The sequence below is a fragment of the Loxodonta africana genome, chromosome 11 (genome assembly GCF_030014295.1).
Source record: "Loxodonta africana isolate mLoxAfr1 chromosome 11, mLoxAfr1.hap2, whole genome shotgun sequence".
Lineage (NCBI taxonomy): Eukaryota > Metazoa > Chordata > Mammalia > Proboscidea > Elephantidae > Loxodonta > Loxodonta africana.
Window position 1 is genome coordinate 29841157 of NC_087352.1, and position 14429 is coordinate 29855585.

At 40.8% G+C, this 14429-nt stretch overlaps 1 protein-coding gene across 11 annotated transcripts in view; it reads right to left on the reverse strand.

The window, feature by feature from the left end:
• Positions 1 to 14429, reverse strand: part of ATP9B (ATPase phospholipid transporting 9B (putative)) — a 243155-nt gene that overhangs the window by 123699 nt on the left and 105027 nt on the right. For all 11 annotated transcript variants that reach the window (XM_010586683.3, XM_064294374.1, XM_010586682.3 and 8 more), the window contains 2 exons: positions 7829 to 7904; positions 995 to 1071 (listed from right to left, as the gene is read on the reverse strand). In XM_010586683.3, coding sequence (XP_010584985.2) covers positions 995 to 1071; positions 7829 to 7904 — 153 coding nt within the window. The remainder of the gene's footprint in view (positions 1 to 994; positions 1072 to 7828; positions 7905 to 14429) is intronic.

The window sequence follows — 14429 nt, forward strand, 5'->3', positions numbered from 1 at the left end:
CTCACGATTGTCCTCCAACTAAAAGCGCAGATGCCAGGAACATGCACCCCCAGCCTGCAACACTGTAGACAGGCCTGATACACTTACAGGGTTAGCGACGTTTTCCTAACTTGTGAAGGGCTATTTTTAAATGGTATATAACAGAAAAAATGGAAGATATTTTTTTCCTAAAAAATCTTTTGAATAGAATTGTTTTATTTTCACTAACTTGTAATAAAATTTCCTGCAAAAGACAATGTTTACTATTAATCATAAACAGATAAACCTACATGAGAATTTTTTATTCTACTTAGAAGCACAACAGATTATATTTCAAATAAAAATGGGTAAAATTTGGTTACCAAGAGATTCTCATTAACTGGACATGAGGACATATTTTGACTTGATCATATAAAATTTGTTATTCAAAATTATTAATTACTGAACATTCACACTTTTTATTAGGATTTTACTTACACACATACTTCAATTGTATAAATAACAATTCTAGGAACATAATCAAGCAAATCAGTCTTTAAAATTAAATTTTGGTTTTCAGTATGCTTCTCCTGAAATAGAAATTACTTAAATAAAATGATCTTTACAATATACCTAACACTACCGAATTAAATGCCATAGAAACATTAATATAGTTTCCTTTATTTTACAAATGAACCATCAATATAAAAATAGAGTGCATACTGTAAAATAAATAGATTGTAAGATAAGAAATTAGAGAGCCTACGATTAACTGTCAAATTATGGGTAAATTACATATCTAATAATTAAAATTTAAGAGACACTTTATAAAACTCTGATTAGCCAAGACATTTTTAGAAATTCTTCAGTAGAATGTTGTTATATAAATACAGAGAACTCACATCCTAAATTACCAACATTTTTAAAAGTCTGCTTTATTAAGCTAAAATGAACAAGCTATTCAGAACTACATGTACTTTCTTACTGAAAGGAAAAAGCAAGTTCATTAAAGCAGTTGCCCCTTAATCTAGCCTACCTTATTTTTTGGATTGGATGTGTTCATTACACTTCGAGTCTCTTTTCCAGTATAAATGACAACACCTATTACAGTACCTGCAAAAACATGAAAGTGGTCCTTACAGAGATACTTCAAAGGGTGAGCATACAGACAAAACTTTCTAATTAACTGTTTTGATGGAAAATATCATTATTCTGCTTGATCTTATGTAAATTTATCTGACAGCGTACTCAGTTTGGCTAGTTAAAAAAAAAAAAATCTAATCCCAACTTGTAAAACGGCCTTTGAAAAAGTCAAATGGTTTCTTAAGCAATACATACTCATGTGCGTACAACATTAGAAAACGCACTAATATCCTTTTCCCTGAAAACAGAGAGCATGGTCCTGGCCTTTCACTGACAACAATCGTACCTCTGTCACTGAAATAACTAATTAAGAGAGGCGACATTCTTCACTGACCAAATTTACTGTTTGACCTTCAAACCAACATAGCACCAGGTGAACCAGTTTCTTTAAACAAGAGTTAAGTTTCCACTAAAAAGATTAAAGTACTTCTAGGTGTAAGAGGCCATGCTTACATTTCAGCATAAGTACAATTAAAACAATAAAGTACTATATAAAAAGCCAATGTTTGATTTTGCATTTATAATATTATATTAATCTCTTTATCCATGTCCCCTGAAAGTTTGTTTTTCCAATTTTATATGCCAGGATGATAGGATAATTGTGATAAAATACCTGAAAAAGATCCACAGACTACAAAAGATCCAGGGCCCTCACTTCTGGAGTGTTCAGTCGGAAGCCTGCAGGAGTTTGTTTCTAGAACTGCAGCTATGCATAATTTCTACTTCCTAATTTTCATCACTATTTCTGTAGATTATTAAAGTGGGATATAGGGTTCATGTGAAAAACAATATATCTGTAATACTCATCAAAATGAACAACCACTGCAGAATTAAGTACAGTGATTATTTTTAAATCATTTGATGTCACATTAATCTAATGTGAAATTCAGTGAGCCATCAGTCGGGATCCAGGAAGCAAACTGACCTTAGCTACCACTGGCTAAGGGACCCCTGCAGTTGGGCCCCACACAGGCTCGGCACTGAGTACAGGGACCTTGCCCACTGGGCCCCACACAGACTCAGCGCTGGGTACAGGGACCTTGCCCACTGGGCCCCACACAGATTCAGCACTGGGTAAAGGAACCTTGCCTGCTAGGCCCCACAGGCTCAGCACGGGCTAAGTGACCCTGCCCAGTGGGTTCCACACAGACTGGGTACAGGGACCCTGCAGCTGGGCCCCACCTAGACTCAGCCCTGGGTACAGGGACCCTGCCTGCTGGGCCCCACACAGACTGGTTACAGGGACTCTGAGGCTGGGCTACACACAAGACTCAGCACTAGGTACAGGGACAAACCTCACACCTACATCCTCTCTCCAGGAAGCTTTGGAAGATGCCAGGTGCTGGACCACTGCTCAGCACTGATACCTGCAGAGGTTACATGTGTTTTCTTTTCTGTGATATGCATTTCCTTTTTTGTTTTCTTTTTATTATTATTGTGTGTCACTGGACAAGCTGTGAGGCTTGGATTTGCCTTGTTCTTTAAAGGCAAGTAAGCTCATATTTGGCATATGAGCTAGCCAAAATTATGCAACGGCTATTTTTATATATTATTATACCTATCAATCTCCTAGACGACTACTTAGTATACAGAAAAGCAGTAAATGCATAATGATAAAATACTACTATAAAAAGGTTTCAGAAAGATTTGGATACTATTCTTTTATGTCATTGAAGCAAAAGGCTAATCCTGATCAAATCAGTATTTTCCTATTTTGTCAATTTAGTTTAACTTAATCAAAATATAAAAGTGCCACTATATTAAGTACAATGATAGAAAAAGGCAGCTTGTAAAATGAATTTATGTTTAACATTAACAGAACAAACAAGTCTCAGAAAAGACAGCTAGACATCACTGTCCTAAAAACCAAGGTAAATTATGATCAATGTTTATTATAGTTGGAGTTATCATTTAAAGCATCCAAAAATAAATTTGAGAAATGACAAGACTAACAAGTAATATCTTATTCAGATGTATATGATCAGCATTATCATTTTAAATATACCATACATAATAAGCATTTAGCAGAATTCCTCAGGCTACATTTGGATAATCCATTAAAGTTTGCCGAGAGCCTTTGTATATATTCTCTTATATGATTCTCAGTAAGATGGGAACACACTGTGATGAGATTCAGTGCATATTTTTCTGCGTCTGTCATGCTTCTTAATTACTAAAATTACTACAGTCATTATGTGAATACTTGGAACATTCTCTCCTCTCTGACAACGGGTATGTACTGATTAATGAGTACAGACGACAAGATTGAATAAACCTCATCTACATGGCAAAGAAAAATGTGGAAAGGAACCGACGGTAAGTTTTGAAAATGAGACACGAGAGGACAACAATATAACATCATCATTTTGTTTTGTGACCAAAATAAGGAAAGACTGAATCTTACAAATAGTGTTTTAAATATTTCCATTTAACAAAAAAAATGGAAAAATTTCACCTTAATTTAATAGATTCAGTTAATCAATATTTTAAGTATAAAATTAAGCTCCCCTCCCATTGGTTCCAACATGGGAAGCTTCCACGTCAGAAAGACATACATTTGAAAATATGGTTGTATATTAAAATCACAACCACAATGTTATAGTTTGAATTGTGTCCCCCCCCAAAATACATGTTGTAAATCCTAACCCCTATACCTATAGCTATAATGCCAGTTGAAAATATGTTTTCTTTGTTATGTTAAGAAGCCATATCAGTGTAGGGTGTGTTTTAAGCCTGTCACCTCTGAGATGTAAAAAGAGCAGATGAGGTATAGAGAAGCAAGCAGAGATGGGGGAAGAGAGATACCACACCACATGAAGACTGCCAGGGAACCAAGAAACAAAAGCTAACAGAGAGAGAAAGCCTTCCCCTAGAGCCAGTGCCTTGAATTTGGTCTTCCAGCCTCCTAAACTGTGAGAAAATAAATTTGTCTGTTAAAGCCACCCACCTGTGGTATTTCTGTTATAGCAGCACTAGATAACTAAGACACACAATAACAAGGAAATTCTCAACAGGGAGATAACCTTTAAGGAGCGTTTGTGGCACAGTGGTTAAGCATTCTGCCGCTAACCAAAAAAAGGTCAGCTCTTCGAATCCACCAGCAGCTCCACAGGAGACAGATGTAGCAGTCTGATTCCATGAAGACTTATGAAAGGTCTACTCTGTCCTATAGGGTCGCTATGAGTCGGAACTGACTAGACGGCAGTGGGTTTGGTTTGGGTTAAATAACCCTTCCAAAGTCCCTAAGGATAACACTGATATAATATTCATAATCAAATCAAAATTCACACTGAGAACATATTTTAAAAGATTTATGTGCATTTAATTTTTAAAGTCAGTGGTTTTATTTGCCTGACCCACATTACATACTTCAAATTGAATATAGTTTCTTTCAAATTAATAGAGAAATATTCAGATGCTTGCTGTCCAGAAAGAGCATCAGTGAAGTCAGATATACTGATATCCTCTATTAATGCAATGCCTGGGGGCCTGGGGTGCCCTTTGAGACATGGCCTCTTATTAAAGGGGTTACTCAATGGCTAAAGTCTGAAAGTCATTATATGGTACAATCCTATTACTCCAAATGTCTCTGCCATCACAATATCACTTTGGAATACTGATTAATTTGTTAGCTATTACGTTACTTCTTTGTTATATGCTACTTAGAAAATTTCATGAAAATCCTACCAACTTCTAACTAATTGTATTCTAAGCAAACTTGTCCTAAAGCAAGATCGGGGGAAAAAAAGGCTAATAAGAACAAATTTAGGAACAAAAGGTATTTCTCTTTATAAAAATATTTCAATTTTATGGCTACAAAATATAAATCAGCAACTAGCAAGTCAAACTGACTACTGAATATTTTAAATGATAGGCCCATTGCACCATAGGAGCCCTGGTAGCGCAGTGGTTAAAGCACTCCTCTGCAAACTGAAAGGGCAGCGGTTTGAACCCATCGTTTGAACCCATCAGTCACTCAACAGGAGAAAGGTGTGGCAATCTCCTTCCATAAATAAAAGATTACAGCCTTGGAAACCCGATGGGACAGTTCTACTTCATCCTACAGGGTCGCTATGGGTCAGAATGGACTCAATGGCAGTGGGTTTGGGTTACTGTACCATATTTTCAATTGCTATTTTTAACCGCTGACACAATAAAAAAAACCACTGCCACTGAATCGATTCTGACTCATAGTGACTCTACAGTATAGAGAAGAACTGCCCCATAGGGATTCCACGGAGCAGCTGGTAGATTCGAACTGCCAGTCTTCTGGTTAGCAGCAATTGCTCTTATTCACTATGCCACCAGGGTTCCCACTGATGCAATGTTATGTTTAATTTGCAGATTATCAACTAATCCTCACAAATTCCAGATCAATTAAAGATGAGTCAAAGGAAATTATATCTATACACAAAATGTAAAACTTAGATCACTTGTAACAAAACAATAAATTTGTTCCCTCTAAACTACTAGATCAAAAAAATAATGAAGTGCTTTCTTGAAACTCACTCAAATAATAAAAATTTATGTGTGTATGCGAGAGACAGAAAGAGAGAGAGACAAATAAGGCAGACAGACAGACAGAAAGAGAGCAATCCCAACAACCAAAGCATTAATGGATACCACTCAGGCACTGGGACCTACAGGACTATGAAATGTCCAGGCAACGCCAGACACCAGACCCAAGGACAACGTAGCATATGCTCCTGGTGCCAAGTCTAATACAGGTCCCAAGGCTGTGTGCTGCTCTCTCCTGAGAGCACACAGTGATAGGGCCCGGGGCCCAGGCTCCAGGCACACCCACCTGATGGGACCAGGTAGTGGGCTCAGAATGTACTCTAGGCCGAGCCCTGCCCCACGGCTTCAAGACAAGGCTTCAGAGATTTGTCAACTTGAACAGGAGCTGGGCCTCGCCAGCTCCAGGCAGAGGAGCAGGCTTCCTGGGCTGGTAGACCAGGGGCTGGAGGCACAGCCCCACTCAGTGTGCTGACTACAGCCCTGCTTCTAGTCCAGTGTCCGACCACCTTGTGCTTATCCCTATATGTCTGTCTGTCCCCATCCCCAGAGCCAAGGACGGGACCTTTGACTTCTGAGTGCACTGCCTCTCCAGCTCCCATCCACCACGTGTTCTGTAAATCCACTCCAGGGTCCCTCCTCAGAGACACTGCTCTGCACTCTGACTGGGAAAGGCTCCTGGTCACACATTCTCAGAGCACCCTGTGCTCTTTGTGATTCCTTGCAAAACTGGAATGAATCCTCTGTACCATTTTCCTGGTGTCTCCTGCCAAACCATAAGCCCCCGAGAAGTGGGCCTGAAGCCACTCTGTGCAGCACTGACTGCAAAGCTGGCCTGGCATAGGCTCTTAATACAAAGGATAAAGGGAAGGTATTGCTGATGGGGGGCTGAGTTTCTGTTATGGGGTGATGAAAAAAATTCAGAAACAGACAGTGGTGAAGACAGTACAACATGGTGAATGTGATTAATGTCACTGAATTGTACACATAAAAATGGCTGAAATGGCAAATGTTTTGTTACATAATTTTGACCAAAAAAAAGTTCTGAGAGTTTAAGTTCCAGGAGGGATAGAAGCTGGCTGTGCTGCTGTCCTAGTGTCCATCCCAGCATCCATCACCAAACCCCCAGGCTCCACCTGTCCTCTGCCGCCTGTGGCTGAACTCCACCCTGGGTAAGAGCACCGGTGCCCACTGCCTTCTGGTAAGGTGACAGGCATTACGTCTTCAGCACCGCCCAGAGACACCTGCTATCCAGATTGTATATTTAAGTGACTTTCCTCCTTTAGCCTTGGGAACCCTTCAAGGGCTTCCAACTTTACTCAAAATAAAGCCCACAGCTCTGCCTCGGCCTGAGGCCCTCATGATCTGCCTCTCATGACCTCTGCCTTCAGCCCCCCCAGCCATATAGACCTCCTCGCTGTGCTGAGAAGACCAAGCACACTCCCACCCTGTGGGTTCAAGACTGTGGCCCCTGGATCTGAGCACTTCTCACTTTAATGTTGACCACCTGACTGCCCTCTCTGCCTCCCAGGTCCCCCTGCCCTAACCATCCCTCCTCACTGCCCCACCCTAACCTCACACTCCCCTTGCCCTCACCAGCTCCCATGCCCCCCAGGCCCTCACCACCCCCCAACTTCACCATCTCCCAGGTCCTTACTGCCCCTCCTCAGCGCCCTACCCCACTGCCCTCACCGTCCCCCCAAGCCCTCAACACGTCCTAGGGCCCACCTGCCCTCACAGCCCCCATTCATGCCCTCATCTCCCCTCAGGCCCTCTCCATCCTGCTGACTCAGTTTCCCAAAATCATTCTTCCCCACAGTCTAGTGGAGACAAGAGGCTGGGACTGGTTTTATTTCTGTTTTCTGCCACCACCACAACCCTGGAAGTGCCAGGAACACAGAAGGTGCTCAATAACCACTAGTAGAACAGATGAGGAATGAGTAAGAGCCCATGTGGAGCCTCCACTAGCTCCCCAGCTTTGTTTGTTGCCTCTCATAGAGCCAAGAACTGCTGTCAGACAGTGGCAGGGACGCCAAGCACAGACCCCAGCAGTCGGCCATGAGGGCAGCGACTGCAGCTCGGCCTCGCCACCCTACGGCTGCGGCACCACGTCCCTGGTCAGCAGTGTACTTAGAGCAGCCCCGTGTGGGGCCACGGACACCACAAATGTCACTGTGTGAGAACTCACACTGAAGCAGAAATGATCTCTTACCTGATGCTACAACAGTGCTGGCCCACAGAGTGTTTTCTATGCTGAGGCTTTCATGAACAGGTGGGTCGCTGTCTTCCTGTAAGAGGAGAGAAAAAAACAAATGGCCAATTACCAAGTGTGTTATTACTTGTACTTCAGGTATCTACAGTGTTAAAACATGGTCACCAAACCAGACCCAACTTAACAGCAATCCAAAAGCATTGCTAAACAGGGGTTAAAATATTTAAGTAATTTTAATATAAGGCAATTTTCAATTTTCATAAACGCACTGTATGTTCTACTTTTTTAAGAAAGCAGTCTAAAGTAGCTCCTTAAAGATGTGGTTTAATACGAGCACAGACAGCATTGCAAGTCAACTCATCAACTGCTGAGTGCCCAACTCAGACTACTCACCGCCAGCTTTTCTTCAGGACAAGGCTATGTGTAGACACAGGACAGACCAAAAACAAAACCACTTCTGTGTTATTGCAAGACTAACAACATACATATATAAAATGGTAAAATTTCTCTTAAATCTCTCTCAAATATAAAACATTATTATGTTGGACACTTTTCATTTAATAAAAATTCAAATACAAGTTGTATGCTAATTTTGTGTACAGATAATAGACAGGAGCCATACATACATCAATGCCACATGAGCAATATATGCAGCTTGATTATATCTTTACATTTTTAATACTTATGTTCAGAGACAAAAATAACATTTAAAATCTGAGAACTTTTCATCTTTGCCTAAAAGTTGTAGTTCATAATTCACTCCTTCCAACCTGGCTATGCACTCAGCTGGAACAGAGATGGAATAAGCCCACAGCCCTGTCCTCTACACGAAATACAAAAAAGGCATCAGGTGCGGCAGTGGTCACCTGTGTCTGCCATTCAGAGAAACGGGCCCTGTCCCGATGGTCGTGATGCCCCTTAAAACAATGCTGCCTCAACACAGAACCACATTTTATTAAAAACTGATGATTTGCTACCAGGGTGATTTTAAGATTAAAAAATTAAAGTAACTTGTGAAGGAAGGGGAAAAATGGGGCACATATTTCAAACATAATCTGCATGTAAGCGATAGAGGAGTGTGGTCCAGGAGTTTCCTTTCCACTCCTTTAACTACCCTCAGATGACAGATGTCAGCCATTTTACTAATGACTGGGAAGACGCTGGCTAGACATTTGGTTCTCTGGCTTATTTACGAGGCACAGAATCTAAACCAACCCTTAAAAGTTTCAAAATACTTCCCCAAATATTGTGAATATTTAGAGAATAGAGTGTTTTAGATTAAGCTTATTTGAGGAAAGGTTCTGCCCACAGCACTCACACTGTCGGGCGCCAGGTGGTGTGGTCCAAAAGGCCATGCCTCCCACCTTGTCCTTTACAAACAGCATCCATGCAGCTAGAGGACTCTGTGAGCGCAGCAGGCTCTGTGAACAGGAAGCTGGGAGGCCAGAAGTATCCAAAACAGGCAGGAAGCTGCTTCCTAAAAATCACTTTTAAGGCCATTTTAATAAAATAAAATTAACTGGAAAATCTTTTTAATATTTAATTTAACTGTGCTTTAGTTATATCATCAGTTACCGTGAGAGTTCATTCAGCTCAAACATGCATTCATTATCATAACATACACCAATCCAAGAGTCTAGTAGCACCACGTTTTTGGAACCACAATGATAAAGAAGAACTGAGACACAGCTTTTCAGCTAAGTAGGTCATGGCTTAGTGGGGAGCTACCATTCACAAAGAATTACAAACCAGTACACCAAGGGCAAATATACCCATAGGTACGAGTGGAACAGTGGCACAGGAAGGAGAATACAGGAAGGCTTCTAAATGACAGCACTCACACTGAGTCCCAAACAGCAAGGGCTCCCTGGGTGGACTCCTGATGACAGCACTGGTCTTCGGTACACAGTGATTCCAGTCTACAACCTAATTCTGTGTCTGCAGACACAGACACACATGCACAGGCACACACACATGCAACGTATGCTTGTTTGAATTTCAAGGTCGCTCAGGGATGACCTATTTCCATTATAGGTTATCATGTAAAATATGTTCCATACCTTATTCCATTTAGTAGTTCATTTTAAAAAATCTACTGATTATTATAGAGCTGCATCAATATGCAAAATAAATCGGCAATAGTATTCTAAGAGAAAAATGAAGAGGTTTATGTTTTCCCTTCCCAATGTAAATATCTGGAGCCCTGGTAGCTCACTGGTTAAGAGCTTGGCTGCTGACCAAAAGGTCAGCAGTTGGAATCCACCAGCTGCTCCTTGGAAACTCTACGTGGCAGTTCTACTCTGTTCTAAAGGGTTGCTATGAGTTGGAACCGACTTGACAGCACATAACAACAGTGAATGTAAATATGGATGTGGATGGGAAAAAAACAAGGAGAGAAGAGTCAAAAAATAATAAAAGTGCTTATATTAAGAAGGAAACCCTAGTGGCATAGTGGTTAAGTGCTACGGCTGCTAACCGTAGGGTCAGCAGTTTGAATCTGCCAGGTGCTCCTTGGAAACTCTGTGGGACAGTTCTACTCTGTCCTATAGGGTCGCCATGAGTCAGAATCAACCCGAAGGCACTGGGTTTTCTGGGATATTAAGAAGGACTGGTAGTTGGAAAATATGGCCTCGGTGACAAAAATGACACTGAAGATTTCATAACAGAATTCTGCAAGACCAACGACTTACTCATTGCAAATACCTTTTTTCAACATCATAAATGGCCACTATACACGTGGACCTCACCGGATGGAATACACAGGAAATCAAACTGACTACATCTGTGGAAAGAGACGATGGAGAAGTTCAACATCATCAGTCAGAACAAGGCCAGGGGCCAACTGTGGAACAGACCATCAAGCTGAAGATGAAGAAAATTAAAACAAGTCCACGAGAGACAAAGTATGACCTTGAGTATATTCTACCTAAATTTACAGACCATCTCAAGAACAGATTTGATGCACTGAACACTAATGACCCAAGACCAGACAGCTTATGTAAGGACATCATACATGAAGAAAACAAAATGTCATTAAAAAGACAGAAAAAAGAGTAAAAATCAAAGTGGAAGTCAGAATGTCAGGAGAGACTCTGAAACGTGCTCTTGAACACAGACTAGCTAAAGCGAATGTTAAGTAATGATGAAGTAAAAGAGTTGAACTGAAGATTTCAAAGGGCACCTTGTGAAGGCAAAGTATCATAACAACATGTGCAAAGACCTGGAGTCAGAAAACCAAAAAGGAAGAACACATTTGGCATTTCTCAAACTGAAAGAACTAAAGGAAAAATTCAAGCCTCGAGTTGCAATAGTGAAGGGTTCTAAGCAAAATACTGAACGATGCAGGAAGCATCACAAGATGGAAGGAATACACAGTCACTGCACCAAAAAGAGCTGGCTGATGGTCAACCATTTCAGGAGGTATACATGATCAAGAACTGACGGTACTGAAGGAAGGAGTCCAAGGTACATTAGCAAAAAACAAGGCTCCAGGAATTAACAGAATAACAACTGAGATGTTTCAACAAATGGATGCAACGCTAGAGAAGCACTCACTTGTCTACACCAAGAAATCTGGAAGACAGCTACCTGGCCAAGTAACTGGAAGAGATTAATATCTGTAACCATTCCAAAGAAAAGCAATCCAACAAGATGCGAAAATTATCGAACAATATCATTAATACCACAAACGACAAGTAAAATTTTGCTGAAGACAATTCAAAAGTGGTTGCAGCAGTACAGGGAACTGCCAGAAATTCAAGCCAGATTCAGAGGAGGACATGGAACAGGGGATACCATTGCTGATACTAGATGGATCTTGACTGAAAGCAGAGAATACAAGGAAGATGTTTACCTGTGTTTTATTGACTATGCAAAGGAATTCGACTATCTAACAAGTTATGGACAACATTGCAAAGAATAGGAATTCCAGAACACTTAATTGTGCTCATGGGGAATCTGTACACAGACTACGAGGCAGCTGTTTGAACAGAACAAGGGGATACTGCATGGTTTAAAATCAGGAAAAGTGTGCATCAAGGTTGTAACTTTTCACCATACTTACTCAATCTGTATGCTGAGCAAATAATCTGAGAAGCTGGAATATTACGAAGAAGAAAGCAGCATCGGGATTGGTGGAACTCATTAACAACCTGTGATATGAAGATGACACAATCTTGCTTGCTGGAAGTGGACTTATTGATGAAGATCAAAGACTACACCCTTCAGTATAGATATAAAGAAAGCAAAAATCCTCACAACTGGACCAATAAACAATATCATGATAAAGGGAGAAAATAATGAAGCTGTCAAGCATTTCATTTTACTTGGATCCACAATCAACGCCCATGGAAGCAGCAGTCAAGAAATCAAACGACATGTTGCATTGGGCAACTCTGCTGCAAAAGACTTTTTCAAGTGTTTAAAACCAAAGACGTCACTTTGAGGACTAAGGTGTGTCTGACCCAAGCAATGGTATTATCAATCACCTCACATGCATGCAAAAGCTGGATGATAAGGAAGACCAAAGAATTGATGCCTCTGAATTATGGTGTTGGTGAAGAATACTGAATATACCACAGACTTCCAGAAGAACGAACAAATCTGTCTTGGATGAAGTACAGCCAGAACATTCTTTAGAAGCAAGAATGGCGAGATTTTGTCTCACGTACTTCAGACTTTTTATCATGAGAGACGAGTCCCTGGAGAAGGACATCATGCTTGGTAATGTAGATGGTCAGTGAAAAAGAGGAAGATCCTCAGTGAGATGGAATGGCACAATGGCTGCAGCCATGGGCTCAAACACAGCACTGATTGTGAGGATGGCACAGGGCTGGGCAGTGTTTTATTCTGTTGTACACAGGGTCGCTAGGAGTCAGAACCGATTCAACGGCACCTAACAACAATAACAACAACATTAGGATGAGGAGCTATAAACTTTTTTGGGTATGTTTTAACTGAACATTTTATTTTTTATATACTTTTATACTAATGGTGATAACATATTTACAAATATCTAAATGTATCTGGACTCATATTAAGACCTTGCACAGTGGCTGATGTACCATCATTAGTCATTAAAATACCTAAGGGTCTTTGAGTCCTCTGTCTCATGCTTTCCAATACTATTCCTTGTCTTTTTCATGGGAAAATGCCATTTACGGTAATGGCTTTTGTTCCCTTTGTTTATAACTTAAGTAGCTGTTCAAGGCAAAGAGATTAAAAAATTTATAATTCAGAAATAAACAATCTGGGAAAACTGAGTTTTCCCTTTTATTTTCGTGGTTTTATGGATCGAAGCAACAACTTATGGAAGAGAAAAGTGGGTAGCGTTCAAGGTTGAAACCATTTGTGCCTGAATTTATGACTGCGCTGAAATGACCAACTCCTGATTCACCCACAAGCTGTCGTAGTCTCTCTCCTTGTACAGACATTGTAGGGGACAGAGAACACTCTGCGTGTCCTCACCCATTTCCTAGGTGGGGCCCCCAGGGCAGGCCATTCAGCTGCACGTGCATCCAAGAGTCTGAGTTGTGGCCCAACAACTCCGTGTATACTTGGGGCGAGCCCAGTCCTGACTTGCGCATGTACCGTATCAGTTACGGAATAAACGAGAAGACCCTCTGAAATGATTCTGAATCATTTTATGCATACCAGAGCAGGTAAGCAATGCCCTACAGGCCTGGTGCTCCCATTCCACAAGCAGCACAGCATACGCACACACTGATGTGTCCCACAGGTGGGTGTGCACATGGCAGGCAGGCTAGAAACGCCTCCCTGAGTCCCCACAGGTATCACGGCGTCTGTGACTGACAGGCCCCTCATCATTGTGCTACCAGGAAGCCAGAAGTCCGCCATCAATGCACCTGTTAAGGTGCCTCGAGATCCTGCCAACTCAGCGGCCGTCATGATGTCCCACGCAGCACAAATGAGTACAGTCTTACTGCTGCAAAACTCTTTCTAAGGTTCCCTTAACATACAAGTTTAAAAATTATGAACACATACCATTCAGTAACATTTTTTCCCCTTATGCCAAACCTCAAGAGAAATAAAGGTGCTGGAAAACACAACAATTCTATCAGGCTTTCTGAGCTGCAAATAAAAGGTTCTACACAATTCGGTTTTAGAAATTTAAGTTGCTTCTCCCATTATTTTCCTATAACTGCTTAATCACGTGAATGTTTTTGTCTGACACCATAAGATGAAGAACACACAATATCTATGCAGCTTCCTTTCAATTCTGGCATAGTAGTGGTGGACTTTAAATGTTAAGCATTTTTCTAACATCGAGAAAATTACCGTAAAAGATAGTTCTCTATCAGTCTCATATAGTACAAAATAAAATTGAGAAGATGGGAAAGAAAGTGTCTCTAACTTTCTCTTTGGGTTTCCTTCTGCTTAATGAGTAAGAAGATAAAATTTGCTTTGGGGGGAGAATGCAAAATGTTACAATTTCAAGCTGTTTGTTCAATAATGTAATCCTATTTAACAAACAATAGAGACTTGGTTTTTAAAAGGAGAGTATTTTGATTGGAAAAGACATGAACAATGATAAGTGTGCTATGGTTTATAAAAGAAATTACAGCAGAAGCTGCATTGTAAA